This window comes from Equus asinus, chromosome 13 (assembly GCF_041296235.1).
Source record: "Equus asinus isolate D_3611 breed Donkey chromosome 13, EquAss-T2T_v2, whole genome shotgun sequence".
Classification (NCBI taxonomy): Eukaryota; Metazoa; Chordata; class Mammalia; order Perissodactyla; family Equidae; genus Equus; species Equus asinus.
The window spans coordinates 13,174,621-13,202,591 of NC_091802.1; the positions used below are offsets into that span (position 1 = coordinate 13,174,621).

At 46.0% G+C, this 27,971-nt stretch overlaps 1 protein-coding gene, 1 long non-coding RNA gene and 1 pseudogene across 6 annotated transcripts in view; 2 read left to right on the plus strand and 1 right to left on the minus strand.

Moving 5' to 3' along the window:
- NLRP1 (NLR family pyrin domain containing 1) overlaps positions 1–27,971 on the minus strand; it is a 54,740-nt gene that overhangs the window by 23,238 nt on the left and 3,531 nt on the right. For all 5 annotated transcript variants that reach the window (XR_011493611.1, XR_011493612.1, XM_044745306.2 and 2 more), the window contains 6 exons: positions 27,628–27,831; positions 15,445–17,059; positions 13,006–13,176; positions 3,210–3,380; positions 2,447–2,617; positions 30–116 (listed from right to left, as the gene is read on the minus strand). Coding sequence is in view for 3 of the 5 variants with exons in the window: in XM_044745306.2 (XP_044601241.2) it covers positions 30–116; positions 2,447–2,617; positions 3,210–3,380; positions 13,006–13,176; positions 15,445–17,059; positions 27,628–27,831 (2,419 nt within the window). In the remaining 2 variants the exon portion in view is untranslated. The remainder of the gene's footprint in view (positions 1–29; positions 117–2,446; positions 2,618–3,209; positions 3,381–13,005; positions 13,177–15,444; positions 17,060–27,627; positions 27,832–27,971) is intronic.
- Positions 90–27,711, plus strand: LOC139040016 (uncharacterized). Its single transcript, XR_011493613.1, has 3 exons — positions 90–223; positions 2,212–2,295; positions 27,461–27,711. It is a non-coding gene; the product is annotated as an uncharacterized lncRNA (long non-coding RNA).
- LOC106825714 (profilin-1 pseudogene) lies at positions 22,480–23,341 on the plus strand (annotated as a pseudogene).

A 27,971-nucleotide genomic window follows, 5' to 3' on the forward strand; every position in this document is an offset into this window, starting at 1 on the left:
CTGCAAAGTTCTGAGTCTCCCCGCCTTACCATCTGCTGAGGATGAGCAGCTGAGCGTTCTTCTCCAGGGCCCGCAGCATCTCTGTCACCTCCTCATTCAGCTGGGTCTGGTCCAGCCTGCAAGCACAAAGGAAATCGAGTTCTCCTGGGACCCCCATACGACCCTGAGGTCCTCAAGGCCCAGAGGCGAGGAATCTGCCACCTCCTTTGGGAGCCTGTCACAGGTTGGTTTCCCTGGGAATTGGGCTGTGAGATGGAAAGTAGAGTGAGGAGGTTTATTAGGGTGTCTTCTTGGGTCAACATACAGGGCAAAGGAAGAGAGGGAAGCAGGATTGCACAGAAGGGGAAGTTGGGCTGTGATGCAATCTCAACGCAGACCTCAGCCAACTCTGCGGGGGGTTCTGAAGCTGGGATGGCCCTTCAGAGCTGTCCCAAATTAGGATGAGGGGCTGGGTCTTTATACCCTATCACCAGTCAGTCATTGGACGTAGGCCACCCCAGGAAGGGGATGTCGCCTTGGTTGAGATGGCCATCGTTGGCAGAGGCCAGTCCTGTAGTTGGCTGCCAGCAGCATTCCCAATGGCTAGGGGTTATGGCTTCGTTCCTGAAGGGGATCAGGCCAGCTCTTCACAGTGTCCACCACAGAACAGCCGTTGGCTCAAATGACCACCTGTGGGTAGGTCCTGGGATTTGCTTCCCAGGCGATAGAGGTTTGTTGGAAAGAGAATGCCCTGTTTCCATCCTCACAGGCCTTGTGTTCTGGGGTTTCCGTGGCATTTGGGATAGCCGTTGCCCTCTTTGGGCCTCTGTGTCCTCATGTCTAACACGGAAGGACCTGCTCTGTCTGTTGTGAGCCATGGACAAGGTGGGTGAAGAGACCTGGTGCCCTGTAAAGGGCGGGGCACACCTCACTCATGACTGCCATCAGAGCTGTTCTCCGCCTGGGGAGGGGATGGAGCCCACGATGTCAAAGATGGTCCTTCTCAACCAGGTCCCGGGCTCCAGGAAGGAAGGAGGCAGAAACCTTCACAGGGCATCAGAGAGCAAGCTGCCCTGAGGCAACCAAGATTTGACCAGTCCCTGGTCAGCTGGGGCATGAACAGGATCTGCCTGCAAAGGCTGAGCTCTGGAGAGGCCCTTCAACACAGAGGAGATGGAGAGAGCAGAAATGCTCGGTGGGGAGTGGGCTGGGGCGCGAAGGTGCCATCCCCAGGGATGCAGTTCCCTGGGTGGAAAGGGTCCGAGTCAGCGTGGAGAGCTCCCACAGGCGGACTGCGAGGCCGGTTACCCTGCTCTGACCCCTCCTCCTTTAGGTTGCAGAGTCGGTGAGGGAGGCCCGGCTGAGGAAAGCCAGGGCCCCGCTTCACAGAGCCCCTTCGAGAGCTGGCTGGAGCCTCAGTGCAGGACCAGAGGGGTCCAGACAGGTGGGGCTCTGGGGCCCCTGTCAGCTCTCTGAGTGTGTCCCAGGGCCCCAGCCAGGAGCTGCAGGGAGTGTCCAGCCAGAAATAGCCTGTGGACTTGTATTCAGGATGTGAAGGAAAGAGGAAGCGGCCGAGAGACAGCTTGGGGAGTGGCTGCTCAGAGAAGGACGCGGCTCTCGGGGCCTGCAGGATGGGAGATGAGGGCTGGGGTTCACTGCGCTCTGGCCACATGGGTCTCCCCTGCTCTGAGCCCGTTTCTGTCCCGGGGCCTCCCCCATATATTCTCTTTGTCTGGACTGCACCCTCAGACTGGGCCCGGTCAACTAGTTCTGCTTTAGATCTCGGGCTGGTGTCACTTCCTCAGAGAATCCCTCGCTGGCCCCTCACTCTAGTTCCGTCCTCCCCGCATGTTACCCCTCACATAAGGCACTGCGCTTTCCCTTCACAGCACTCCGGGGAGTTTGGAAATACATGTGTGCGTGTTAATATGTGAGGAAAGTCTATCTCGTTCCCACTAGAGTGTAAGCTGCAGGAGGGCAGGGCCGCCTCTGCGTGCTCACTATTGCATCCTCAGGGCCTGGTCCAGTGCTTGATAGGAGGCGTGCAATGAATGAAGGAACGAGTGAAGGGACGGAGGAACGGAGGAATGGAGGAAGCACCGCCCTGGAGTGGAGAAGTGAACCTGGGAGTCCCCTCAGAACACTCGGCCTCACTAATAGTTATCCTCTCAACCGGCTCAGCTCTATTCCCACCACTGTTCTGGTTTTTACATGCCTTTTGTTTCATTACAGTCGATGAAGCAGTTATGATAGACCCATTATACAGATGAAGAAACTGAGGCTCAGACGAAGACCCGCCCAAGTCACGCGGCCTAAGTAAGTGGCAGCGCTTGTAAGGAAGCCAGGCTGACCGTGCTTTTCTTTGTCCCTTTTCCTTGCCCTGTCCAATTTCATGGCACCTGCATCCCTTGCCACCCCTCCCCACCACTTCCCTGCCCTCTGCCCAGAGGCACCCACAGGGCCTTACCACAGGAGCATGAGTTGGCAGGTAGGACGTCTGAGCCCTTCACAGAGCAGCTTCACGCCGAGGTCATCCAGCTCGTTCTGCTGCAGGTCCAGCTCTGTGAGCCTGGAGCCAGCACTCAGCACGGAGGCCAAGTCCTGGCAGAAGCCAGACGTGAGGCCACAGCTGACCAGCCTGCAGGAGAGATGCACACAGGCCCACAGGCATTATCCTGAGGGCCCTCTCCTCCGGGTGACTGGGGTCTGGTTTCCCTTTCTAGTACCTGTGATCCTTTGGTGGTCCGCAGTGACATTAAAGGAAGATAAAGAGATGTCTGGCTTGCAGTAAACTGGGAGACTTACATTTTCCTGCTGCAGCCAAGGAGCCACTCAAGATGCAGGCAGCCTTCCTTCCTCACCCCTGCATGAGTCCCATGAATCCTGCCCACTCGCCATGCCAATCTCGGACGCTTAATTGACCCATTGTCCCATTGTCCCACTTGTCTAAGTGTTAACCACTTTGGCCCTGCCAAACACACAGCGTCAGCTGACGTGGGATGCTTGGTGGGTTTCAACATTAAGGGCATCCACTACATGGGAGAAAAAAGACCGAGCTTCTAATATAAGAGCAAGGGTTGAGGAGGAATCTGATTGCTTTGGTTGGAATCAAGGGTGCATCCTGGCCACGCCCCTGAGCTCTCACCTTCTCTCTGCCCCGTGGTGGGAGGGCAGCTCCCTCCGCCTCCCTGTGCCCACCCCACAAAGTAGTGTCAATGAGAAGCAATTACAGCAGTCGCTGCAGCACGCAGCTCGGCTGTCTCAGCCCCTGGCAAAGGTGCTTGGCTCCGGCGTCCTCGAGCACATTGCAGCTCAGCTCCAGCTCCGTCAGGGTCTGGCTGGCGCTCAGCCCGGAGGCGAGGTCCTTGCAGCCTTCAGCTGTGAGGCCACAGCTGGCCAATCTACGGGAGACATACACCGGTGGCCTTGACTTTACTCACCTGTTGATTCCACAAACACTCACAAGCACCCATTGAGCAGCTACTCTGAGCCAGGCCTGTGGGCTGGGCAGAGGTCAGTAAGACCCCCCAGTGCCCCTTGAAATGCATAGGTTCTGAGGGATAGACATAGAAACAAATAACAGTAAGTCATTTTTCGGCTGTCTTTTGATCAAAACCCTCCCATGTCTTCCAATGTCATAAGAATTAAAATCAAGGTCCTGTCCTTGTCTATGGGACCCTGGAGATCTGACTCCTTGTCATCTCTGTCCTCATCTCATATCCCTTTTAGCTGCATCTTCACTGTTCCTTAAATATTCCAGGCGTGGTCCCACCTCAGGGCCTTTGCACCTGCTGTTTCTTCTGCCTGGAACGATCTTCTCACCTGCTATCTCATGGCTTGTTCACTCACCTGCTTCAGGTCTTTGCTCAAAAGTCACCATGGTGAAGTCTTGCTTCACTGCTCTCCCCGTTTAAAATTACACACCCAGCCCACCCCCTACCCTTTTCTGCTTTACTTTTCTCTATAGCCCAAACCACATACATTTTACTTATTTATCTGGCTTTTTGTCCCCCCTGCTCCAGAATGTAAGCTCCATGAGGAAGGAGTTTTGCCCGTTTTCATTGCTAGTTGTAGCTGAGTGCCTAGGGCAGTGCCTGGCACATAGTAGGCACTTAATAAGTATGTGGTGAATGAATGAATGCAATAGTGTCAAGGAGGGCAAGCCAGGCGCAGCTGAAGGCAGAGAAGGAGTGACTAATTTTGACGAGGGAAGGAGGAGAAGACGTATGTGTCCTTGAATGACGAGTAGTTCACCAAGATGAGGGTGGAGGAAGGGGACCGGCTGGCAGAGTGGATGTGAAATTACAGCGTGTGTTTAGTTTAGTGACATTGGCATAAAGGCTACACGAGGGGAGATGAAGTTTGAGGGTAAAGCTGGAAAATATCGAGATACTGGTAGGTCTCCCAGTCATTATTAGCTGTCTGGATCTTGTTCAGGTGGCAGTGATGAGCCGGTGACAGTTCTTGAGGAGGGTAGTGATGTGTTCTGGGCACTGCTTTGGAAAGATGCCTGACAGCGAGTGGAGGATGGTTGGATGGGGCGAGGCAGGAAGCAGTGGTCCAGGTGGGAGCGGATGAGCACCTGGGTCAGAGCAGTGGCTGTGGGAGACTTTTCTGGTGGACCCAACAGCGCTCGGTGCCTCTAGATGTGGGGATCCAGGAGGCTTCTCCATCAGGTGCAGAGTTGAAGCTGCTGTCACTTACTGAGAGAGTCAATGTGAGAGGAGGCAAGGTCAGCTTCATGGATGTACAACCAGTGCAGTTGCACATGGTCCTGTCCTTGGGGTTTAATAATCTGGTTGCCATCTTGAATTTCTTAATAATTTTTCTTTGAATTTGTGCTTTGTAATTAAAGTCTGATGGGACACTGGAGCTTTGGCTCCTGTGTGTCCCCATCTCCTGCCACCTCCCTCCTTCTGCCTGAAGAGTTCTTGGCCACCCACTTCCCTGTCCCCTGATGCAGTGGGACCTACCCTAGCCTTTCCTTCTGCCCATTGACCATTGTCCCCATGGGCGCCCGGATCAGGCATGGTGAGGATCTGGGTTGGGCATCTTGGAGAAGGGCATGGAGGCAGCCATCCTGCTCTGGGCTGGCAGCACCACGGCACATTTGGTGATTTGGTGGGGGCAAGTCTCTCACCCACTGCTGATCCAGATACCTGGTGCATCCTGGTAGTAATCTGGTGGGGGATCTCCTATCTACTTTGGGTTAGGGTGGCAGTCCTTGGGGGTCTCCCATGTGCTGTGGGTTGGGGTGGTGGGTGTCTGGCTTAACTTTTTTACCCACTCTAGGGCATGGTGCATGGGTCTGGCGGCTGGTGGGAGGAGAAACCTGGCATCTGGTGGGCTGTGTGCACACGCTGAATTGTTGGCAGTGCTTCCAGGCACCTGCGAGGGTCTGCACACATCTGCTAGCATCCCCATGGGAGAGACAGTGCAATATTAAACAGCAAATAAAAAACACCACGATAGGTTGAGAGAGAGACTGTGGAAGAGGAAAAAATTTTCTATCTTAGTCTTATCAGTGGCATTTTTTCCTGATTTTTGAGCAAGGGCACTGCATTTTGATTCTGTTTCTGGATCCTGAAACTTTGTAGTGGTCCTGAGAGGAGGAGCAGGTTTTCTTTGGTTGGGGGTAAGGTCTAGTTTAGAATACGCTGAGCTGAGGAGCCTCTGGGACACTCTGGAGGGGGGCATTGGGTTTGAGCCTGGAGCAGCAGATGGAGACTTGGCAGGTGCCCGTGGGGAGGGGTCACGGGGTGTGACCGTGGGAGAGGCTCTGCCTGAGGAGGGAGGAAGCTGAAGGTGGGGCCTGCTTATCGTCCTGGTTGGACATCAGAGGCCCCCACTCGAAAATCGCTGTCTTTCCTCGCTCACACAGGACCTGCTTTCCCTCCTCCTTGGTCTTTCTGGCTTCCTCCTGGATTTCCCCACCCAGCCTGGAATCCCAGGTCAGCTATATCAAAGACACGTCCCAGCGCCTGACATTTCAGAACGCCCTTGGCCATTGGTTGTGTCTCCCCAGACAGGCTCTGGCTTCCTTCTCTGCTCCCAACCTTGAGCTGCAGAATGTGGCCCAAGAAAGATAAGGATCCAGTTGGCAGATATCCCTACTGACGTGGCTCTGTGCCCCATCATCTACCACGCCTCGTAGCTTCGCGCCTGCTTTCCTGACGGCTTCCTCCTGCCAGCCCACACCCTCCCTGGCTGATGAGTTCCACCCATCTTCTTGTCTGATTTCCTGCTTGTTGACATGCAGGTTCCCACTGGGCATATTCCTGCCCCCAGGACCCATCTCAGCTTCAACAAACCCTTCTCTTGAGGGTTTACTCATCCTTGAATGACTCATCATTCAAGCTATGCTGTGTGTTTTCCCTTTCCTCAAATCCACAACTCCTCCCCAGCCCCACCCAGGATGCTTGGCCTTGGACTTCAGTGAGGAGGCTGAGGTCACCTGACCGGGGCGGTGGAATGGGCTGGTGAAGGACACAGGCTGTGGAGCCACATGGACATGGGTTCAAATCTTGCCTGCCAGTTCGAGTTGAAGACTGGGGGCAGGTTTCTTTATCTTCAGGTTTACTGATCTGTAACATGGACTCACCATGCGTCTTGCCCAAGATGGTTGCAAAGGTCAAAGGAGATAATATATGCCATGTGCTTAGAACAGTGCGTAAAGAATGCTGCTGCTGTGGGACCTGAACTCCTCGACTTCCCTCCACCTCTCCGTCCTCAGCTTTCACGCGGCCTCACATTTCAGTTTTCATGAAGCCCCCCTCTTTCTCTTCTGTCCCAGAGGGGGCCAAGGCTCTTCCTTCCTGTGTCTTCGATTCCACGCCCTTCTGCTTCCCCCATGACATTGCTCTTTCTGGCATCCCCTCTTTCAGATGTCCAGCCTCTCCTCTACCAATTTCTTCTTCTTTGTCTGTGGAATATGCTCAATTCTGCATGCACACAAAAAACAAACACCCCAGCAACCTTGGTTCTAGCCTATTCAACTTATTTCAAGAGAAACTCAATCATTAGTTAGGTCTTTGCTTGAGGGTCTTAGATAGTCTTGCATCCACAGGCAGTAAAGCTCTGAGCTCATCCGTATAGAGCCAGTTTTTCTAGTGGTAAAAATATTCACATCTGCCTGTTCCAGGATTGATAATCTTGGGGAAAACTCCTTCTTTTTATGACAGAACCTCAGTGAGCCAGCATGAATCAAGTCCTGGCTTTGCTAATAAAGAGGTAGTGTTGGTGCTGGGTTGTGCCCTCACTGGGTTCGTGTCCTGGTTCTCTCATTTCTAGCTGTGTGAATTTGGGCAAGTCAGTTAGCCTCCCTGAGCCTCAGTTCTTATCATCTGGAAAATGGAAATAATCATCCCTGCTCTGCCATTTCCATAGGTTTTATTTGAAGGTCCAAGAAGATGATGGATGGAAATTGTGAAATTCTAAACCAATGTAAGAAGCACATTGTAGATTGGTGTCTTCCCAATAGGGTGGGAAATTTGAGGTGGAACCAGGATTTCTGAGTCCCTTCAAAACCATTTTCTCTTTCCCTTTCCTACACTCGGGGGGTTAGCACTGGAATGGTTTTAGGAGTGATGGGGCAGCCTCCTGTGGCCACAGGAAGTTACAAAGGCTGGCTTTACCTCCTTACTCTGCTTGCTCAACTTCTCCCACTAAGACCTTCTTCAGTGAGCAATCCCCAACCCTCTGCTTTCTCCCAATCTCTCACCACTTTCTTTTCTTCACTTGGAATCTAGCTTAGATTCCATGATCCATCACTGGTGATATCATGAATGTCTTACCCTCTTACCCTTCAATCACATCCCTCTGGCTAAACCCAAACTCTGCCATTCTCCAGCTCCCCCATGCCCACTGCCACCTGAGTAACAGGGCTGATGGCTGACATCAAGAATCATGGCCACAACTCTCACATGGGACTCAACAAGACCTGGCAGGCAGAAATCTCCGACTCCACAATGGCCACTTCAAGATTTTACCTTCCCCAAACATGTAACACCCCAACCCTCACACTCTCAGCAGAAAACTCAATTCCTACTTCACAGAGAAGAATGAAGCCATTAGATGGGAACCTGTCAGCTTCCCACACTCAAACCTATGTGCCTATGTGCCTACCTCTTCCCTGTCTTTACCCGCCCTCCTGTTACAGTAGAGGAGCTGTTGCCTCACTCCTCCAAGGCCAGTCTTCTGTCTCTCCCTCTGAGGAAAGGGAGACCATTAATTACTCCTTCTCCTTTTGTATCTTTCATCATCCCTTCTCCGCTGCCATTCAGACTAAGGTCTTTTCCTTCTTAAATGCAAGCAAGGATACACACACACCCCGCCTCCTCTGGCCATTCCCACATTCCCCTCTGCTTCAGTTCTTTCCTCTTCTTCACTACCAAAGTCTTTGAAAAAAGAGTTTGTATTTGTGGTCTCATTTTCCACCTTCATCTCCCTCTTCCATCCAGTCCAACCTGGATTCTGGTGCCCTCACATCACAAAAGCTGCTTCTGCTAAGGTAATCCAATAGACAACTTTCAGCCCTTATTTTACTTGCCCTCCAGCAGTAATGGCCCCTGCAGGTCGCAGCCTCTTTGAAATCCTCTGCTCCCTTGGGTTCCATGACACCACATTCTCCTGGTGTTCGTCCCACCTCCCTGGCTGCTCCTTCTCAGGTGGCTTTGTTGACTATTCTTTTCCTGGTCATTAAACACTGGGGGAGGGGGTTCCCCAAGGCTAGACATGAATCTTATCTTTGCATCTGAATTTTAGGAGCAGCTTGACCATTTCCACAAAAAAGGCAGCTGGTATTTTGATAGGGATTGAATTGAATCTATAGGTCAGTTTGGGGAGTACTGACATCTTAACAATGTTCAATCTTCCAATTCATGAACATAGGATATCTTTCCATTTATTTAGGTCTTATTTAATTTCTTCAATTACGTTTTGTAGTTTTCAGTTTACAAGTCTTGCTCTTCTTTTGTTAAATTTATTCTTAAGTATTTTATTCTTTTTGATGCTATTGTAAATGGAATTGTTTCTTAATTTCATTTTTGGATTGTTCATTGCTAGTGTATAGAAGTACAATCGATTTTAGTATGTTGACCTTGTAGCCTAAAACCTTGCTGAGTTTGTTTATTAGTTCTAATAGGTATTTTTGTAGATTCTTTAAGATTTTCTACATACAAGATCATGTCAGTTTAAAATATAGTTTTACTTCTTCCTTTATAATCTGGAAGTTTTAAATTTTGTTCTCTTGCCTAATTGCCCTAGATAGAATCTTTAGTATAATGTTGATTAGAAGTGGCAAGAGTGGATATCTTTGTCTTGTTCCTGATCTTAACAGGAAAACATTCAGTCTTTCACCATTAAGTATGATGTTAGCTTGTGTTTTTTGTAGGTGCTCTTTATCAAGTTGAGAAAGTTCTCTTCTATTCATAGTTTGTTCAGTGTTTTTAACGTGAAAAGGTGTTGGATTTTGTCAAATGCTTTTTCTGTGTCTTTTGAAATGATCATGTGGTTTTGGTCCTCCATTCTATGAATATGATGTATTACACTGATTGATTTTTCTAGGTTAAACCAACTTTGCATTCCTGGGATAAGTCCCACTTGGTCATGGTGTACAATCCTTTTTACATGTTTTTAGCATTTTGTTAGGATTTTTGCGTCTATATTCATAAGAGATATTGGTCTATAGTTGTTCTTTTTTCTTGTGATGTCTTTTCTTGTCTTTGATTTTGTTATCAGGGTAATGCTGGCCTCACAGAATGGTTGGCAAGTGTTCCCTCTTCTATTTTTTTGAAGAGTTTGAGAATATTGGTGTTAACTCTTCTTTATTTTTTGTTTTATTTTTCTTTTAAAGATTTTATTTTTTTCCTTTTTCTCCCCAAAGCCCCCCAGTACATAGTTGTATATTCTTCCTCGTGGGTCCTTCTAGTTGTGGCATGTGGGACGCTGCCTCAGCGTGGTTTGTTGAGCAGTGCCATGTCCGCGCCCAGGATTCGAACCAATGAAACACTGGGCCGCCTGCAGTGGGGGGCGCGAACTTAACCACTCGGCCATGGGGCCAGCTCCTAACTCTTCTTTAAATGTTTGGTAGAATTCATCAGTGAAGCCTTCTGGGCCTGAGCTTTTCTTTGTAGGAAGGTTTTGCTTACTAATTCAATATTTTTACTTGTTATAGGTCTATTCAGATTTTCCATTTCTTCTTGAATCAGTTTCAGTAGTTTGTGTTTTCCTAGAAAATTGTCCATTTCATCTAGGTTATCTAATTTGTTAGCTTATAATATTTCATAATATTCCCTTAAAGTTCTTTTTAAATTTTTCTGTGAGGTCAGTTGTGATGTCCCCTCTTTCATTCCTGATTTTAGTAATTTGAATCTTCTCTCTTTTTATCCTAGTCAGTAGCTAAAACTTTTTCCATTTTGTTCATCTTTTCAAAGAACCAACTTTTGGTTTCATTATTTTCTGTATTATTTTTCTACTCTCTATTTTATTTATTTCCATTTTAGTCTCTATCATTGCCTTCCTTCTCCTTGCTTTTGGTTATGCTTGCTCTCCCTCCCTCTCTCTCTTTTTAAGTCTTTTAAGCTAGAAGTTTAAGTCATTCATTTGAGCTTCTTCTCCTCCCCCTCCTCCCCCTCCTCCTCCCCCTCCTCCTCCCCCTCCTCCTCCTCTCCCTCCTCCTCCTCCCCCTCCTCCCCCTCCTCGTCCTCCTCCTCCTCCTCCTTCTCCTTCTTCTCCTCTTCTTATTCCTTCTTCCCCTCTCCTCCTTCTTTCTTAAACAGACTTTATTTTTTAGAGCAGTTTTAGGTTCACAGCAGAATTGAGCATAAAGCATGGAGAGTTCCTATATACCCCTTGATTCCACATGGATAGCCTCCCCCATTATCATCTGGCACCACGGTGGTGCATTTGCTGCAATCAGTGAACCTACATTGACACATCATAATCACCCAAAGTTCATAGTTTACATTATGGTTCACTTTTAGTGTTGTACATTCTACGGTTTTGGACAAACATATAATGGCACGTATCCACCCTTACAATGTCGTACAGAATAGTGGCACTGTCCTAAAAATTCTCCATGCTCTGCCTATTCATCCTTCCCTCCCTACTAACTCCTGGCAATCACTGATCTTTTTACTGTCTCGATAGTTTTGTCTTTTCCAGAATGTCACATAGTTGGAATCATACAGTATATAATCTTTTCAGATTATCTTCTTTCACCTAATAATACACATTTAAGTTTCCTCCATGTCTTTTCATAGCTTGACGGCTCATTTTTTTTGTGCTGAATAATATGCATTGTATGGACATTGCACAATTTATTTATCCACTCACCTACTGAAGGACGTCTTGGTTGCTTCCAAGTTTTGGCAACTGTGAATAAAGCTGCTATAAACATCTGTGTGTAAGTTTTTGTGTGGACACAAGTTTTTAAGTTATTTGGGTAAATACCAAGGAGAATGATTGTTGCATCATATGGTGAGAGTATGTTTAATTTTGTAAGAAACTGTGAAATTATCATTTAAAGTGGCTGTACCATTTTGTGTTCCCACCGGTAATGTATGAGAGTTCCTCTTGCTCCATATTCTTGCCAGCATTTGGTGTTGACAGTGTTCTGGATTCTCACCATTCAACTAGATGTGTAGTGGTATCCTTTCTTCTTTTTTTTTTTTTGACATAGGCATTGATAGCTATAAATTTTCCTCTAAGCACTGCTTTAGCTGCATCGAATAACTTTTGGTATGTTGTGTTTTCATTTTCATTCATCTCAAAGTATTTTCTAATTTCCCTTGTGATTTCTTCTTTGATCCATTGGTTATTTAGGAGTATGTTGTTTGATTTCTGTGTATTTGTGAATTCTCCAAATTTTCCTTTGCTATTGATTTCTAATTTCATTCCATTACAGTCAGGGAACATGATTTGCATGATTTCAATCTTTTTAAATTTGTTGAGGTTTGTTTTATGGGGCAATCTTATTTTTGCATAGAGATTTTTTTGATACCTGCTTGACATCTCCACTTGGATACCTCACAGGAACTTAAAAGAAACACGGCCAAAATCATACTCATGACATCCTATCCTTCAATCACTCCTCTCCCAGGATTTTCCAACTTAGTGAAGGTGCCACAATCCCATGAGTTCTTCCAGCCATAAACCTCAGGTCATCCTTGATATCTCCATCTCCCTTTCTCCATAAATCCAGTCCATTACTGAGTCTGGCTGACTTTACCTTTATAGATCTCTTGAACCCACTCACTTCTTTCCATCTCCACGGCCAACACTACAGTCTTAAGTTATCACTATCTCTTACAGAAACTATTGTAATTTTCCTTAGTCCAAGCTCTCACCATCTTTACAGGAACTACTGAAATTTTCACACGAACTGGTTTTCTAACCTGAACTTCTGCTCTCCTGCAATCCATTTTTCACATTGCCATCTGTTTCTACTTTGAAAATGTGCCCATCTTGTTAACCTTCTGCTTAAAATCCCATTGCATTAGGAAAAAAACGCCCAAATTCCAACAGGGCCCTGGAGGCCTTGCATAGTCTGGCTCCTATTGATTTCTGTAGCCTCATCTCACCACTTTGCTCTCTCTACCCCCCAGACACATGGCCTTCTTTCAATTCCTTGACTGCCCATCTTCCCTCCTGCCACAGGGCCTCTGTACATGCTGTTCCCTCTGCCTGAAACTTTTTTCCCTCCTGCTTCACTTGGGTAAATCCTCTGTATTCTTCAGATCTTTTTCAAGCTTCACATCCTTCCTTAAGGAAGTTTTCCACTGGAGCCCTTATCTGGGCCTGTAATTACACATTTGTTTGTGTGGTTCCTTGATTCAGGTCAGTCTCTTGCAAACTCTGTGATAGAAAAAAATCCTGTTTGTGACTGTTTCCTGTAGTAGCCCTGGCACCTGGCACAGTGCATGGCCAGAGAAGCGCGCAATGAGTATTTGCTGAATATAAAGACCGATCTCCCATCCCAGACTTAGGTCCATCCCGGTTTCAGAACAGAACACAGGCCAGACTCACCGCAGGGTCTGTAGGTGGCAGCGAGGGTGTCTCAGGGCCTCACAAAGACTCTGTACTGCAGAGAGGCTTAGGAAGTTCCCACTCAGGTCCAGCTCCTTCAGGCTCCCAGTGACCTGGAGAACGGAGAAGAGAACCTTCCAGCAGGCATCTGTGACTGGGGCCCGGCTCAACCTGAGGGAGGGAGAGAGGGACAGGAGAGATGTGACTTGTGTGTGTGGCGTCTGAGGTGCACAGCCCTGCACAACACAGTGGGGCTGTGCTCTCTGAGAGCCAGGCACAACAGACAGTGCTGTCCCCAGGACTGACCAGTCTCCCCTACTGCCCCTGCCGCCCTGGGCTAGGTGCCCCTCCTCTGTGTGGCTCCTCATTCTACAGCCCTTGCCATTCTGTACCGAAGTGTTCAATTTGTGTGTGTGTTTCTGCCTCAGTCTGGGAGTTCCTTGAGGGCAGCGGCCGATGTTTCCCATCTATTTAATCTGCAGTGCCGAGCATTGGGCCTGGCACAGAGGAGGAGCTCTGGGATCCGGACAGCCTTCCTCCTTTCAATGCAGACACACCTGTCTTCCTTTGGCACAGACATTCTGAGTCCCAGTGCCAGAAAGGAAAGGAGGAGATGGGAGGAGGGAATCAAGCCTGGGATTGGTGGTTTGAGGATGACTGTGTGATGGCAACGTGGTACATGACCATAGATACTGTTGTCCAGGTTGACTCACGTGGGACCCTACCCTATCCCCTTCCAAGGATAGCAAGACCACAGAGAGAGTCCCCAGGAGAAAGACGGCCAAAGAGAATGTCCCAGGAGAGACCATCTGTAGCTGGACGGGGGAGGATGACAGGCTTCTCCTGGGAGTGTTTGAGTAGGTCGCCTCATGTAATTGCCACCCATTTAATTCTCCATTTTCACACACTACTTTCGCAGTCTCGTCTACTTCCTGGGCTTCAATGACTCAAACTCTATTTCAAGGTCCAGATTGGCATCTCTACTTTCTTGACAGATATCTCCACTTCAACACCTCCATAGCACCTTGACCTAATACATCCCAATATGTCCCCAGCTTGATTCATCTTTGCCCTAAGTCTGTGGGGCTGTGCAGAGGTGAGCAGCAGAGGCCCTGGAACCAGCTGCCTGCGTATGAATCCCACTTCTCTCTGCCTCATTCAGTCTCCTCGCATGCAAAAAGAGGCAAGAGTTCCTACTGCAGAGGGTTTTGTGAGGATCAAAAGATATTACAGAGTATCCCAAAAGTCTTAGTGCTTTTTTTTTTTTTGCTGAGGAATATTAGCCCTGAGCTAACGTCTGTGCCGGTCTTCCTCCACTTTATATGTGGGTCTCTGACACAGCATGGCTGACGAGTAGTGTAGGTCTGTCCCTGGGATCCAAACCTGCAAACCTGGGCTGCCGAAGTGGAGTGACCAAACTTAACCACTACACCATGGGGCCGGCCCCTTTGTGCACTTTTAAGCTTTAACAGCTCCAGAAGTACAAATGCTTCAAAGATACCCCCAAAACGATCATTGCCGACAGCCATCCAGGGCATATCTGAGCAGCTGAGGGAGCAGTTGCTCAGAGAGAAACATGTCAAGAGAGAGAAACAGAGGCAGGTGGGCTGTGTGGAGGGGAAGTACAAATGCTTCAAAGATACCCCCAAAACGATCATTTGAAAGTTTAATTATTTGAATTTCTTTCACATTTATTTAGTTTTGGGAAATTTGAATAATACATTTTTTAACTTTTTGTTTTGGTCAACATTTGCTATCTTTAATCAGAGGGACTGAAAGAAAAAATTAAAAATTTATTATTCAAAATGCACAATGCTTAATTATAAGCCAAAGACCTGGAAGCTGCCCATCCTTACTGTCTCAGGTTGGCCCCCCCTCCCTTCCACAGCCCTGGGCCAATCCGCAACGTTTCCTCCTGGCATTTTTCTTTGTTTATAGCAGCTTCCTTGTTATTCTGTCCGCCTTGCCTGGCTGACTCAGTGCCTTTAAAATCTCCCTCCTCACTTGCAGCTGAAGCCTCTGACTTCCCCATGGGCTCTCTCCAGGCTCATTTGCCACCATCCAGGGCATGTCTGAGCAGCTGAGGGAGCAGTTGCTCAGAGAGAAACATGTCAAGAGAGAGAAACAGAGGCAGGTGGGCTGTGTGGAGGGGAATTCAGGACAGCGTAGGGGTGGAAGCACGCCCAGAAGGGAAGATGGCGGTGATCACAGAGGCAGGAGGAGAAGCAGCAGTACAAGGCAGGGCCACAGCGGGTCTGCCCTGAAGTAGGCGGGCACGCCACACAGTTGGATGCTGCTGCGGAGCATCTTAGGTAGATAGAGAATGGGGTCAGATTTGCCAGGTAGAAGTCACCGGTGACCTTGCTCTTTTAGCCCCCAGTGCCCAGGAGGGTGGAACCGACAGAGGAACTGGAGAGAGGGGTGGGTGGGGGTACTCACAGAACTACACTGGAGGGCCTCCACGCCTGTCTGTGTGGTCCACTCTCATTCAGCTGAAGCCTCTCCACATGGTGGCAGAATTTAACACAGAAAGTGAACACCAGGAGCTCCAAGTCGGTCCGGACGTACATCCTTGTTCTTTGGAAATGGGCCATTGCCTGCGTCAGGAAGTCTTCGTCCTGAATCTCATACAAACAGCGGAGCACCTGCAGCGAGTATGGTGGCAGGGAGGGATGCCCTCGCCGCACCTCTGCCTCCACCTTCTGCAGTAGGTCCCGCTTCCTCTCTTGAGACAGCTTGCAGCTGAAGATGTGCTCCATCTTTCTCATCCCCTGCTCACTCAAAAGGCCGAATAGGAAAGGTGTGGTTGGTGTCCCAAACGGGTCGTGCCTCTCACATTTTTCTAGCAACTTTTTTATACGTCTGGTGCTGTTAAGATGATCACTTTTCTCCTTATCCCCCAGTGCATAGGACATTGCTGCAAAGAACCCCTGGAAAAACGGGTGAATGAAGCTGTATCTCTGAGAGGTGGGGTGCTTTTGAAGAAGACCCATCTTTAGGAGAGTGGAGATGCAGGCCCCATCTAACCTGTGCTTCCTGAGGTCCTTCAGACTGAACAGGGTCTCTCCTTGCCCGACTCCCTCAGCAGCCAGAGAGCAGAGGCACCTCAGCTGAGTCCTGAGGGGCTGAGCTGGGAGAGCCTGGGAAAGGTAGTGCAGACAGAGGGCTGTGGTGGTCTGGGATGTCAGTGAGAGTTCTTCCCCCCGCTCCATCTGCTGCTTCAGGCAAGTGCAGACCATCCAGGACACGAAGGGCACGAGACACAGGGTCAAGAGGGCTGGGTTTGACTCAACCAAGCTAAAGGCTTGAACTGCTTGGCTTTCTTCTGTGAAATATCTGTAGAAATATTCCTTCCTGGAGGACTCGGAGAATCCAAGGACTTCCACCCAATGTGGGTGCTCCAAAGAAAGAATGAACTTCTGTGGAGCTGGGGTCCGAGCTGTGACCAGCAAGGATGCCTCGGGAAGTAAGACTTTCCTCAGCAAACTGTGCAGTACTCTGGGCACTGGCTGCCGTAGGCTCCAGTCCTCACAGAGAGGCCTCTGCTCCTCCAGGACCAATTTTGGCTCATCTAAACCATCGAGGATGAAGAGCATCTTTTCCTGCTGAGACCGAATGGGAGGCGCTGGGGCAGCGCAGTCTTCTCCCATGAGCTTGGCAAGACTCACTGGCTTGGATTGGGCCAGCTCTGTGCAGTTGAAGTAGAAGACGTGCTGGAAGCGGTCCCTGTACAGCCGACCTTCCTCCCAGGCTCCTCTCACCTGTCTGGCCAGTGTCGACTTCCCGATTCCAGTAACCCCATGCAGTACGACTGTGTGAGGCCCTCTCTGGGTACCCAGGCCCGGGCCAAATAAGTCTCCAATCTCAATCAAATGTCCTTCCTCCTCTACCACCCCGTGAGGACAGCATCTCCTGACCAGGGACTCATGGCTTCCGGGGTCAGATGTGTGTAGAAGTAGTAGCTGCACGAATTTTTGGTGCAAATCTTCATTTTGCCTTGACTGTGTGGGGCAGGGCGTCTCTCTCCATTGCTTCTGGTATCTTTCTCTGATTCCTGAGTAAGGGAGGGAAAGATGGAACATAAAGGTATAGAACAGATTTGTTCGTTTCTTCCTTCATTCATTCATTCCACAACTGTGTTACGCACCCACTTCGAGCCCCACTCCGTGCTGGCTGCCGACACCAGTACACTCTTGCCAGGTCAGTGGAAGGAACGTGGGCTTTGGGGGAGAAGATCTCAGCTCAAGTCTTGACTTCACCAAGTCATATTCCCTGTGTCACTTTCCTTCATTCTACAAATACTAGTCAAGGGCTTACTATGTGCCAGACACTGCTCTAGAGGCTGGGGATAAAGAGTGGACAAAATAGACATGGCTGTCTGCTCTCGTTAAGCCCACGACCTGAGCTGTTAGCCCCACTGAGCCTCAATATTCTCATCTGTAAATTGGGCATTGTGACCTCTCCTTTTAGGTGGGCATGGAGGAGTAAAAGAGACAATGGGTGGTGTAGCAGATACTATTGGTTCCTGACAGTGTCCCCCTCTGCACCCACCGTTGAAGAACATGCCAAGCACGTCCTTCTGCAAGCACCTGTGGTTGTCCGTCAGAGGGCTCTCTCTCAGCCCATGAGTGGGGCGGGCCAGAAACACTGGGGAGTTAATGCTCCAGAAGGAACCCTCAACCAGTGACAGATGGCAGTCCGTTGTCCCCCCAGAGAGTGTGTTCTACACTGTCTTCTAGAGATGCCCAGCACTTCGAACCTTGGTTGCTCATAGAGGTAACCTGCTCCACAATGCAGGTTGCATTGGTTTCCCACCTTCCCTGCCTCGCGTCTCCCTCCTGCTTGTGCTTCCAGGGAATCACTTTTTATCAGGTAAAATCACTTTTTACCTGATAAACCACCTACACTCAAGTCCTGTCTCAGGGTCTGCTTCTGGGGGAACCCACCTGAGACACACAGGAAAGTGCTTTGTGAACTGTGAGGAGCTGAGCACATGACAGGGATTGTCCCCCAGGGAGGGGCCTCAAGCTTACACCTTAGTCAGATTCCAAATAGAATAATTGTTACAACTCCTTCCTTTCTTCCCTTCAGAATATTTTGAGTGCCTCTCACTTCTCTCCTTAGGGGATTTTTTTTTTTTTTTGCTTGAGAAAGATTGGCCCTGAGCTAACATCGGTGCCAATCTTCCACTATTTTACATGTGGGACACCGCCACAGCATGGCTTGATGAGCAGTGTGTAGGTCTGCTCCCAGGATCCGAACCTGTGAACTCTGGGCTGCCAAAGTGGAGTGCGTGAACTTAGCCACTAAGTCACTGGGCCAGCTGCTCTCTTTAGGTGAATTTTTGAGAGGATGCAAGTGACTCATCTGGGATCCTGAAGCCCAGTTCATCTTGGGGAACCTGTTGGGCCCCCAGAGTTCAAGGTTACCTGTTCTATATTTGTGGGTGTACTGAGAAAAGTCTGGGGGAGAGTGGGGCATGTGGGATCAATTCACACTTTTAGCATTGATGAGACAAGAGTGTCAGATGGCCACCCCAACCCATGAAATCATAATCTATAGATCCACTTTTATTGTCTCTTGTGAGAACATTTCTGGCAACGTGAAAATCTTCTTGGAGCATCTGGGTCGTGGCTATGGCCTACCCCACTCAGGGTCTTGTGTCTTCCCAAGGTGCCAAGAGAGAGCTTAGCTCTTCTTCGTGCCATATTCTCCAAAGCATCCTAGTTTAATGAATCTGTTAGCATGCCACATAACTAAATCCTCTTGATTTAGTAAAACTTAAAAAATACCCCCCCCGACCAAAACCTATAACAAATTGCATTTTAATATTATGCTTTGGACCACGGATTGGCAAACTCTAGCCAAATCCAGCTGGCCATCTGTTATACGACGTGTGACTTAAGGACGTCGTGTCACTTATACGACGTATTACATTTTTAAATGGTTTGAAAAAATAAAAAAAAAGAATAATATTTCATGATGTGAAAATTATATAAAATCCAAAATTTAGTGTCATAAATGCAGTTTCATTTGTAATACAGCCACGCCTATTTGCTTATGTTATGTATTATGTGTTATTTGTTTGTGTATTATAGCCTATTTTTATGTGGTTGCTTTCAGGCTCTGAGGGAGAGTTGAATGTTTGCAAAAGAGACTGCATGGCTCACAAAGCCTGAAATATTTACCACCTTGTCTTTTGCACAAAAATATTTGCCTATTTTTGCTCTTCATATATCAAAATGCTCACCACATAGTTTTTGCACTTGCACTGTTTTTGGGATATTATTTGGTTCAAGTTTTTCACTTGAAGAATTCCCTTAGAATTTAGAATCAGAGGAGAGTGGCATCAGTAAGATGGTGGAGTAGAAGATACTAGTCTTTGTCCCCTCACAAAAAACAACAATTAGACCCCAGAGTCCTGGATGTTCCGTGTGTGCCTATGGTTCAGACCCTGGCTCTGCAGCCATTCTGTGTGCATCTGTGCATCAGACACCAGTGCCATTACCACTGTAAGGGTGCCTGCAAGCTGGACCTAGCACCAAGAGGAATCCCTTCAGCTGTGATATCCCCTGTGGAAGAAAGGAAGATCAAGAGGTCTCCAGCACTCTTGGGCACTGAGGACCCCTGCAATCTTTGCCAACACTGACTTCAGCTGATGGGGCTACACCAGGACTACACAAGAACTTTCCCTGGAACCAGAACTGCCACACCTCACCCAGCTGGCACCCTTGCATCTACACTTAGGTAAAGGTCTTTCCCCACCAAAACCAGTCCATAAAGTCTAGAAGAGGGGAATATTCCATCAAATGCACAGACATCACACAAGGAGGCTATAAGAAACACAAAAAATCAAGGGCAGGACACCACCAAAGGAACACAATAATTTTCCAGTAACCAACCCCAAAGAAATGGAGACTTACAAATTGCTGAACAAAGAATTAAAAAATAATTGCTTTAAGGAAGCTCAGCTACAAGAAAACACAGATAGACTGCTCAATGAAATATGGAAAACAATACATGAACAAAATGAGGAGTTCAGAATGAGAAGTTGAAAGTGAGAAATCACAAAAAAGAACCAAGAAGAAATTCTGGAACTGAAGTATACAATGAATGAGATGAAAATTGCAACAGAGGGCATCAACAGCAGACTTGATCAAGTAGAAGAAAGAATCTGTGACCTCAAAGACAGGTCACTTGAAATTATCCAGTCAGAGGAGAAAAAAGAAAGAAAAATAAAAAAGAGCAAAGAAAGCCTACATGAATTATGGCACACCATCAAACAAAATAATATTCACATTATGGGAGTCCCAGAAAGAGAAGAGAGACAGAAAGGGGAAGAAAGCTTATTTAAGGAAATAATGGCTAAAAACTTCCCAAATCTGGGGAGAGAAATGGACATCCAGGTACATGAAGCTTATAGGTCCATAGACAGATTCAACTTGAAGAGGACTTCACTTATACACATGATGATAAAACTGCAAAAAACATCAAAGACAAAGAGAATTTTGAAAGCAGAATGAGAAAAATGAGTAACCACATACCAGGGCACCCCTGTAAGGCTATGAGCAGATTTCTCAGCAGAAACTTCACAGGCCAGGAGAGAGTGGGATGATTTATTCAAAGTACTGAAATAAAAAACTGTCAACCAAGAATACTTTACCAGGCAAAGCTTCAGAAATGAAGGAGAGATAAAGAATTTCCCAGATAAATAAAAGCTGAGGGAATTCATCACCACTGGACCTGACTTAGAAGAAATGCTAAAAGGAGTTCTTCGAGTTGAAATGAAAGGATGCTAATTAGTAAGATGAAAGCATGTGAAAGTATAAAACTCACTGGTAAAGGTAAATATATAGTCAAATTTAGAATACTCTGATACTGTAATGATAGTGTGTAAATCACTTAACTCTATTACAAAGGTTAAAAGACAAAAGTATTAAAAATAACTATAGTTACAGTAATTTGTTAATAGATAGACAATATAAAAAGATGTAAATTGTGACATCAAATACATAAAATGTGAAGGGAAAAGTCAAAGGGTATAGGTTTTCTATGTGAGTGAAACTAAGTTATTAATAGCTTAAAATGGACTGTTGTAACTATAAGACGTTTTATGTAAGCCTCATGGTAGCCACAGAGCAAAAACCTACAGCAGATACACAAAAGACGAAAAGAAAGGAATCAAAGCATACCACTATGGAAAATCATCAAATCACAAAAGAAGACAGAAAGAAGGGAAAAAAGGAATAAAGGAACTATAAAACATCCAGAAAAACAATTAACAAGATGGCAGTAGTCATTCTTTACCTATCAATAATTACTTTAAATGTAAACGGATTAAATTCTCCAATCACAAGACATAGAGTGGCTGAATGGATAAAACAAACAAACAAACAAGACCAGACTATATGCGGCCTACAAAAGACTCGCTTCAGCTTTAAAGACACACAAAGGCTAAAGTGAAGAGATGGAAAAAGATATTCCGTGCAAGTGGAAACCAAAAGAGAGGAGGAGTAGCTATAATTACATCAGAGAAAATAGATTTTAGGTAAAAAGCTATACCAAGAGATAAAGAAGGTCTTTATACAATGACGAAGGGGTCAATTCATCAAGAGGATATAATAATTGTAAATATATATGCACCCAACATTGGAGCACCTAAATATATTAAGCAAATATTAATAGATCTGAAAGTGGAAATAGACAGCAACACAATAATAGTAGCGGATTTCAAAACCCCACCTTCAATGACGGATAGATCATCCAGACAGAAAATCAACAAGGAAATATTGGACTTGAACTACACGTTAGACCAAATGGACCTAACAGACATATACAGAACATTCCATCCAACAGAAGGAGAACACACATTCTTCTCAAGTTCACACAAAACATTCTCCAGTATAGATCATATGTTGGGTCACAAAACAAGTCTTAACAAACTTAAGAAGATTGAAATATATCAAGTACCTTTTCCAACCACAATGGTATGAAACTAGAAATCAATAATAGGAGGAAAGCAGGAAAATTCACAAATACGTGGACATTAAACAACACACTCCTAAACTATCAATGGGTCAAAGAAGAAATCAAAAGAGAAACCAAAAAATATCTCGAGACAAATGAAAATGGAAACACAACGTGCTAAAGCATAAGGAATACGTCAAAAGCAGTTCTAAGAGGGAAGTTTATAGTGAGATATGTCTATGTTAAGAAAAAAGAGAGATCTCACATAAACAGCCTAACTTTACACCTCAAAGAACTAGAAAAAGAGGAACAAACTAAGTCCAAAGTTAGCAGAGGAAGGAAATAAAGATGGGAGCAGAAATAGATGAAACAGAGACTAAGAAAACAATAGAAAAGGCCAATGAAATGAACACTTGGTTTTTTGACAAGATAAACAAAATTGACAAAAGTTTAGCTAGATTCACTAAGAAAAAGAGAAGGCTCAAATAAAAACAGGAAAAGCAGACAGTACGATTGAAACTGCAGAAATACAAAGGATCATAAGAGACTAATACGAACAATTATAGGCCAACAAATTAGATAACCTACCGGACAGCAGCGCGTGCCCCAAGCTCTCCGCCTCCCCCCGCCCGCCAGCCCGAGGCAGCCCGAGCCCAGCCCGCGGCCCCAGCAGCAGCGCCGAGAGCAGCCCCAGCAGCAGCGCCATGGCCGGGTGGAACGCCTACATCGACAACCTCATGGCGGACGGGACCTGTCAGGACGCGGCCATCGTGGGCTATAAGGACTCGCCCTCCGTCTGGGCCGCCGTCCCCGGGAAAACCTTCGTCAACATCACGCCAGCTGAGGTTGGTGTCCTGGTTGGCAAAGGCCGGTCAAGATTTTTTGTGAATGGGCTGACACTTGGGGGCCAGAAATGTCCTGTGATCCGGGACTCACTGCTGCAGGATGGGGAATTTACCATGGATCTTCGCACCAAGAGCACCGGCGGAGCCCCCACCTTCAACATCACTGTCACCATGACTGCCAAGATGCTAGTCCTGCTGATGGGCAAAGAAGGTGTCCATGGTGGTATGATCAACAAGAAATGTTATGAAATGGCCTCCCACCTGCGGCGTTCCCAGTACTGACCTCGTCTGTCCCTTCCCTCCACCACTCCCCACTGCTTTTACACACACATACACCATTTTTATTTTTGGGGCCATTACTCCACATCCCTTATTGCTGCCAAAACCACGTGGGCTGGGGGCCGGGGCTGGATGGACAGACACCTCCCCCTACCCATACCCCTCCTGTGTGTGGTTGGAAAACTTTTTTGTTTTTTGCGGTTTTTTTCTGAATAAAAAAGATTCTACTAAAAAAAAAAAGCAAATTGGATAACCTAGAAGAAATGGATAAACTCCTAGAAACATACAACCTGCTAAGACTGAATCATGAAGAAATAGCAAAATTGAGTAGACCTATAACTATTAAGGAGAATGAATCAATAATTAAAAATCTCTCAAAAAGGAAAGCACAGGACCAAATGGCTTCACTGGTGAATTCTATGAAACGTTGAAAGAGGAATTAATGACAATCCCTTCTCCAACTCTTCCAAGAAATAGAAGAGGAGGGGGCACTTCCAAAGTCATCTTCTGAGGCCAGCTTTAACTTGATACCAAAGCCAGACAAGGACGCTACAAGAAAAGAAAATTACAGGCCAATATCCCTGATGAACATAGATGTAAAAATTCTCAACAAAACACGAACAAACTAAATTTAACAGCACGTTAAAAGGATCGTACACAGGGGCTGGCCCCGTGGCCGAGTGGTTAAGTTCGCGCGCTCCGCTGCAGGCGGCCCAGTGTTTCGTTGGTCCGAATCCTGGGCGCGGACATGGCACTGCTCATCAGACCACGCTGAGGCAGCGTCCCACATGCCACAACTAGGAGAACCCACAACGAAGAATACACAACTATGTACCGGGGGGCTTTGGGAAGAAAAAGGAAAAAATAAAATCTTAAAAAAAAAAAAAAAAAAAGGATCGTACACAATGATCAAGTGGGATTCATCTCCGGGATGCAGGGAGGGTTCAACATACAGAAATCCATAAATGTGATACATTGCATTAGTAGATTGAAATATAAAAATCATAAATCATTTCAATAGATACATTTGACAAACTACAACAACCTTTCATGATAAAAACTATTAACAAATTGGGAACAGAAGGAACGTACTCAACATAATAAAGGTCATGTTTGACAAACACACAGCTAACATCATACTCAGTTGTGAAAGGTTGAAACCTTTTCCTCTAAGATGGGGAACAAAACAAGGGTGCCCACTCTCACCACTCCTATTCAACGTGGTACTGGAAGTCCCAGCCAGAGCAATAGGCAATAAAAAGAAATAAAAGACATCCAAATCAGAAGGGAAAAAGAAAAATTGTCTCTCTTTGTAGATGACATAATCTTATATTTGGAAAACCCTAGAGATTCTACCAAAGAAACCTGTTAAAACTAATTAATAAATTTAGTAAAGCTGCAGGGTACAAAATCAATGTATTAAATTCAGTTTCATTTCTTTACATCAATAATGAACCATCTGAAAAAGAAAGAAAGAAAACAATCCTACAATCCCATTCACAATAGCTTTAAAAACAATAAAATACTTAGGAATAAATTTAACCAAGGGGTTGAGAGACCTGTACACAGAAAACTATAAAATACTGATGAGAGAAATTGAAGAAGACACAAACAAATGGAAAGATATTCATGTTCTTGGATTGGAAGAATTACATGGTTAAGATGTCAAACGACCCAAAGTGATTTATAGATTCAATGCACTCTCTATCAAAGTTCCAATGACATTTTTCAGAGAAATAGAAAAAACAATCCTAAAATTCTTATGGAAACACAAAAGACCCCCAAAGGGCAAAGTAATCTTGAGAAAAAAAGAACAAAGCTGGCAGTCCCACCCTTCCTGATTTCAAATGTTATTACAAAGCTATAGTAATCAAAACAGTATGGTATTGCCATAAAAACAGACACACAGACCAATGGAACAGAATTGAGAGTCCAGAAATAAACCCACACGTACATGGTCAACTATTTGACTTGGTATTCGACAAGGTAGCTGAGAATACTGAATGGGGAAGGGATGATTTCTTTAATAAATGGTATCAGCAAAACTAGATATCCACACGCAAAAGAATGAAACCAGACAACTATCTTACACCACTCACAAACATTAACTCAAAATGGATCAAAGGCTTAAATGTAAGATCTGAAATCATAAAACTCCTAGAAGAAAACATAGGGAAAATCTCCTTATCATTGGTTTTTACAATGAGTTTTTGGATATGACACCAAAAGCCCAAATACCAAAAGCAAAAATAAACAAGTGGGACTACATCAAACTAAAAAGCTTCTGCACAGCAAAGGAAACGATCAACAAAATAGAAAGACAACCTACGGAATGGGAGAAAATATTTGTAAACCATATGTCTGCTTAGGGGTCAATGTCTAAAATATGCAAGGAACTTAATACAACTCAATAGCAAAAAAACCAAATAATCCAGTTAAAAAATAGGCAAAGGACCTGAATAGACAGTTTGGTAAAGAAGATATACAAATGTCCAGCAGATGCATAAAAAGGTGCTCCATATCACTAATCATTAGGGAAATGCAAATCAAAATCACAAGGAGCTGTTACCTCACACCTGTCTGGAAGGCTATTATCCAAAAGAGGAGAGATAACAGATGCTGGTAGGGATGTGGAGGAAAGGGAACCCTTGTGCACTGTTGGTGGAAATGTAAATTGGTGCAGCCACTATGGAAAACAGTATGGAGGTTCCTCAAAAAATTAAAAATAAAACTACCATATGATCCAGCAATCTCACTTCTGGGTATATACTGGAAGGAAATGAAACCAGTGTCTTGCAGAGCTATCTGCACCCCCATGTTCATTGCAGCATTATTCACAATAGCCAAGACATGGAAACAACCTAAGCGTCCATCAACGGATGAGTGGATAAAGAAGATGTGGTGCATATTTAGGATGGAATATATTTCAGCCATAAAAAAGGAAGGAAATCCTGCCATTTGTCATAACATGGTTGAAACTGGAGGGCATTATGCAAAGAGAAATAAGCTGGACAGAGAAAGACAAATCCTGTATAGTATCACTTACATGTGGAATCTAAAAAAAAAAAAAATCCCTAAACGTCATTTAAACACAGAAGCAGAAAGAGGAACTTCGGTCATCAGGCCCGGAGGCCGGGGTGGGGTGGGTGGAGGAAGTGGGGATTTGCTGGTCAAAGGGTACAAACTCTCATTTGTAAGATGAGTAAGTTTTGAGGATCTAATGTGCAGCATGGTGATTATAGTTAGTAATACTGTGTTGTATGTTTGAAATCTGCTGAGAGAGTAAGTCTTAAGCATTCTCACCACACACACACACGTATGTGAGGTGATGGATGCATGAATTAACTTGATTGTAGTAATCATTTCATAAAGTGCATGGACATCAAATCATCATATTGTACTCTTTAAACATAATAAAATTTTATTGGCCAATTATACCTCAAAGCTGGAAAAAACAAAAACTTAGAATCAGGGAAAAATGTATTTTTCTCAAAACGGTCTTTTCTTTTCTATTGAGTAATAGGTATCATGTAACCCATTATATTTCTCCTTTTGCCCTGGTTGCTAGGATGCTCAGAATTAATAGATGTTTAATTACAGCAACTAATTAGTCCCCATGACTTTCACATTTACGTTTTCAATTTTAAGGTTATTGCATTTGTATATTTCTGTAAGATGCCTCTTACATCTTAATCATTCTTTCTTCCTTCCATCCTTTCTTTTCTGAATGGGAGGCAGTGTGACTAATTAAGCCAATTGATTCATTTTGAGTCTGGACTGCATTTTAGGACCATGGATTCTACCAGTTTACTCCTATCTGGGTGCAGAAAATATCCTTTTAACTTAATATTGCTCAGATTTCAAAGGAGGCATCTCTAAGCATTGGGATCAATGCTAGAGAGGTGCCTTAGCAGAGGGTAAGACCAGGACACCAGGAGCCTGCGTCCCTGTGACTGTCCTTGTTGCCTATATGGCAGAGGGAGTGGGCTGTAGGGGTTAAAGGCAGGGATTACGGCGTTAGAGAAAGCGAAGGTTGAATTCCATCTCTGCCACTACTCACTGAAATTTTGCCTTTTTGATCCTCAGTCTTCTCATCTCCAAGGTGGGATAATAACAACATCCATCTCATGGGGTGGTTGTGAAATTTCAGTGCACTATGCAGGTGAAGCACTGGGCACAGAACCCCACACAGAGAGAGTGTCCAGCAAACCCGTCTGGCCACGTGACTCGTTCTAGGTCACTTGGAGGGTGAGAAGCTCAGTGGAAATCAAATCCTTCTCTTCTGACCCAGACCAGTGCCCTGTCCACTAAACCAGGTGATGTGTTTTCTGTACCGGATAATGCACCTGCATTTTTGTTTCCAGGGGCCTTGTGGACACGGTGCCTTAGCCAGCTGGAGAGACTCCAGAGGTGGGATTTCTGGAGAGAGGTTTCAGATGTTTGTGAAACTCTCTGTGCTCAGCCTGCCAACCTGGCCCCCATCACACCTGTGCCTCACTCAGTCCTCTCCAGAAGCTCGACAGGGCCTCACCTGTGCTGTGTTTTCCCGATGTTTCAGCCAGAGGCCACGCAGTCCTGGGAGGCTCCTGCTTTCTGCACGCCAGCATGGACTGAGGTGGGAATTCCCAGCCCCCTAGCACCGCTGTGGACGTGGGGGCATTGGGTGACTCCTGGCTTGGTGACTCACAGACTGGGGAGTATGGAAAATCTTGGAAAGGGAACGAGGGTGGGTTTTCTGGGGGGAATGACAGGAAAGAAATTACCATTTACTAAACATCCATTTTATTTCAGGCTTATACATTTTGAACTCTTACAACAATCCTGTGAGAAAGGTTTTGGTCATGCAACTTTTAAAATCATAAAGATAGAGATACA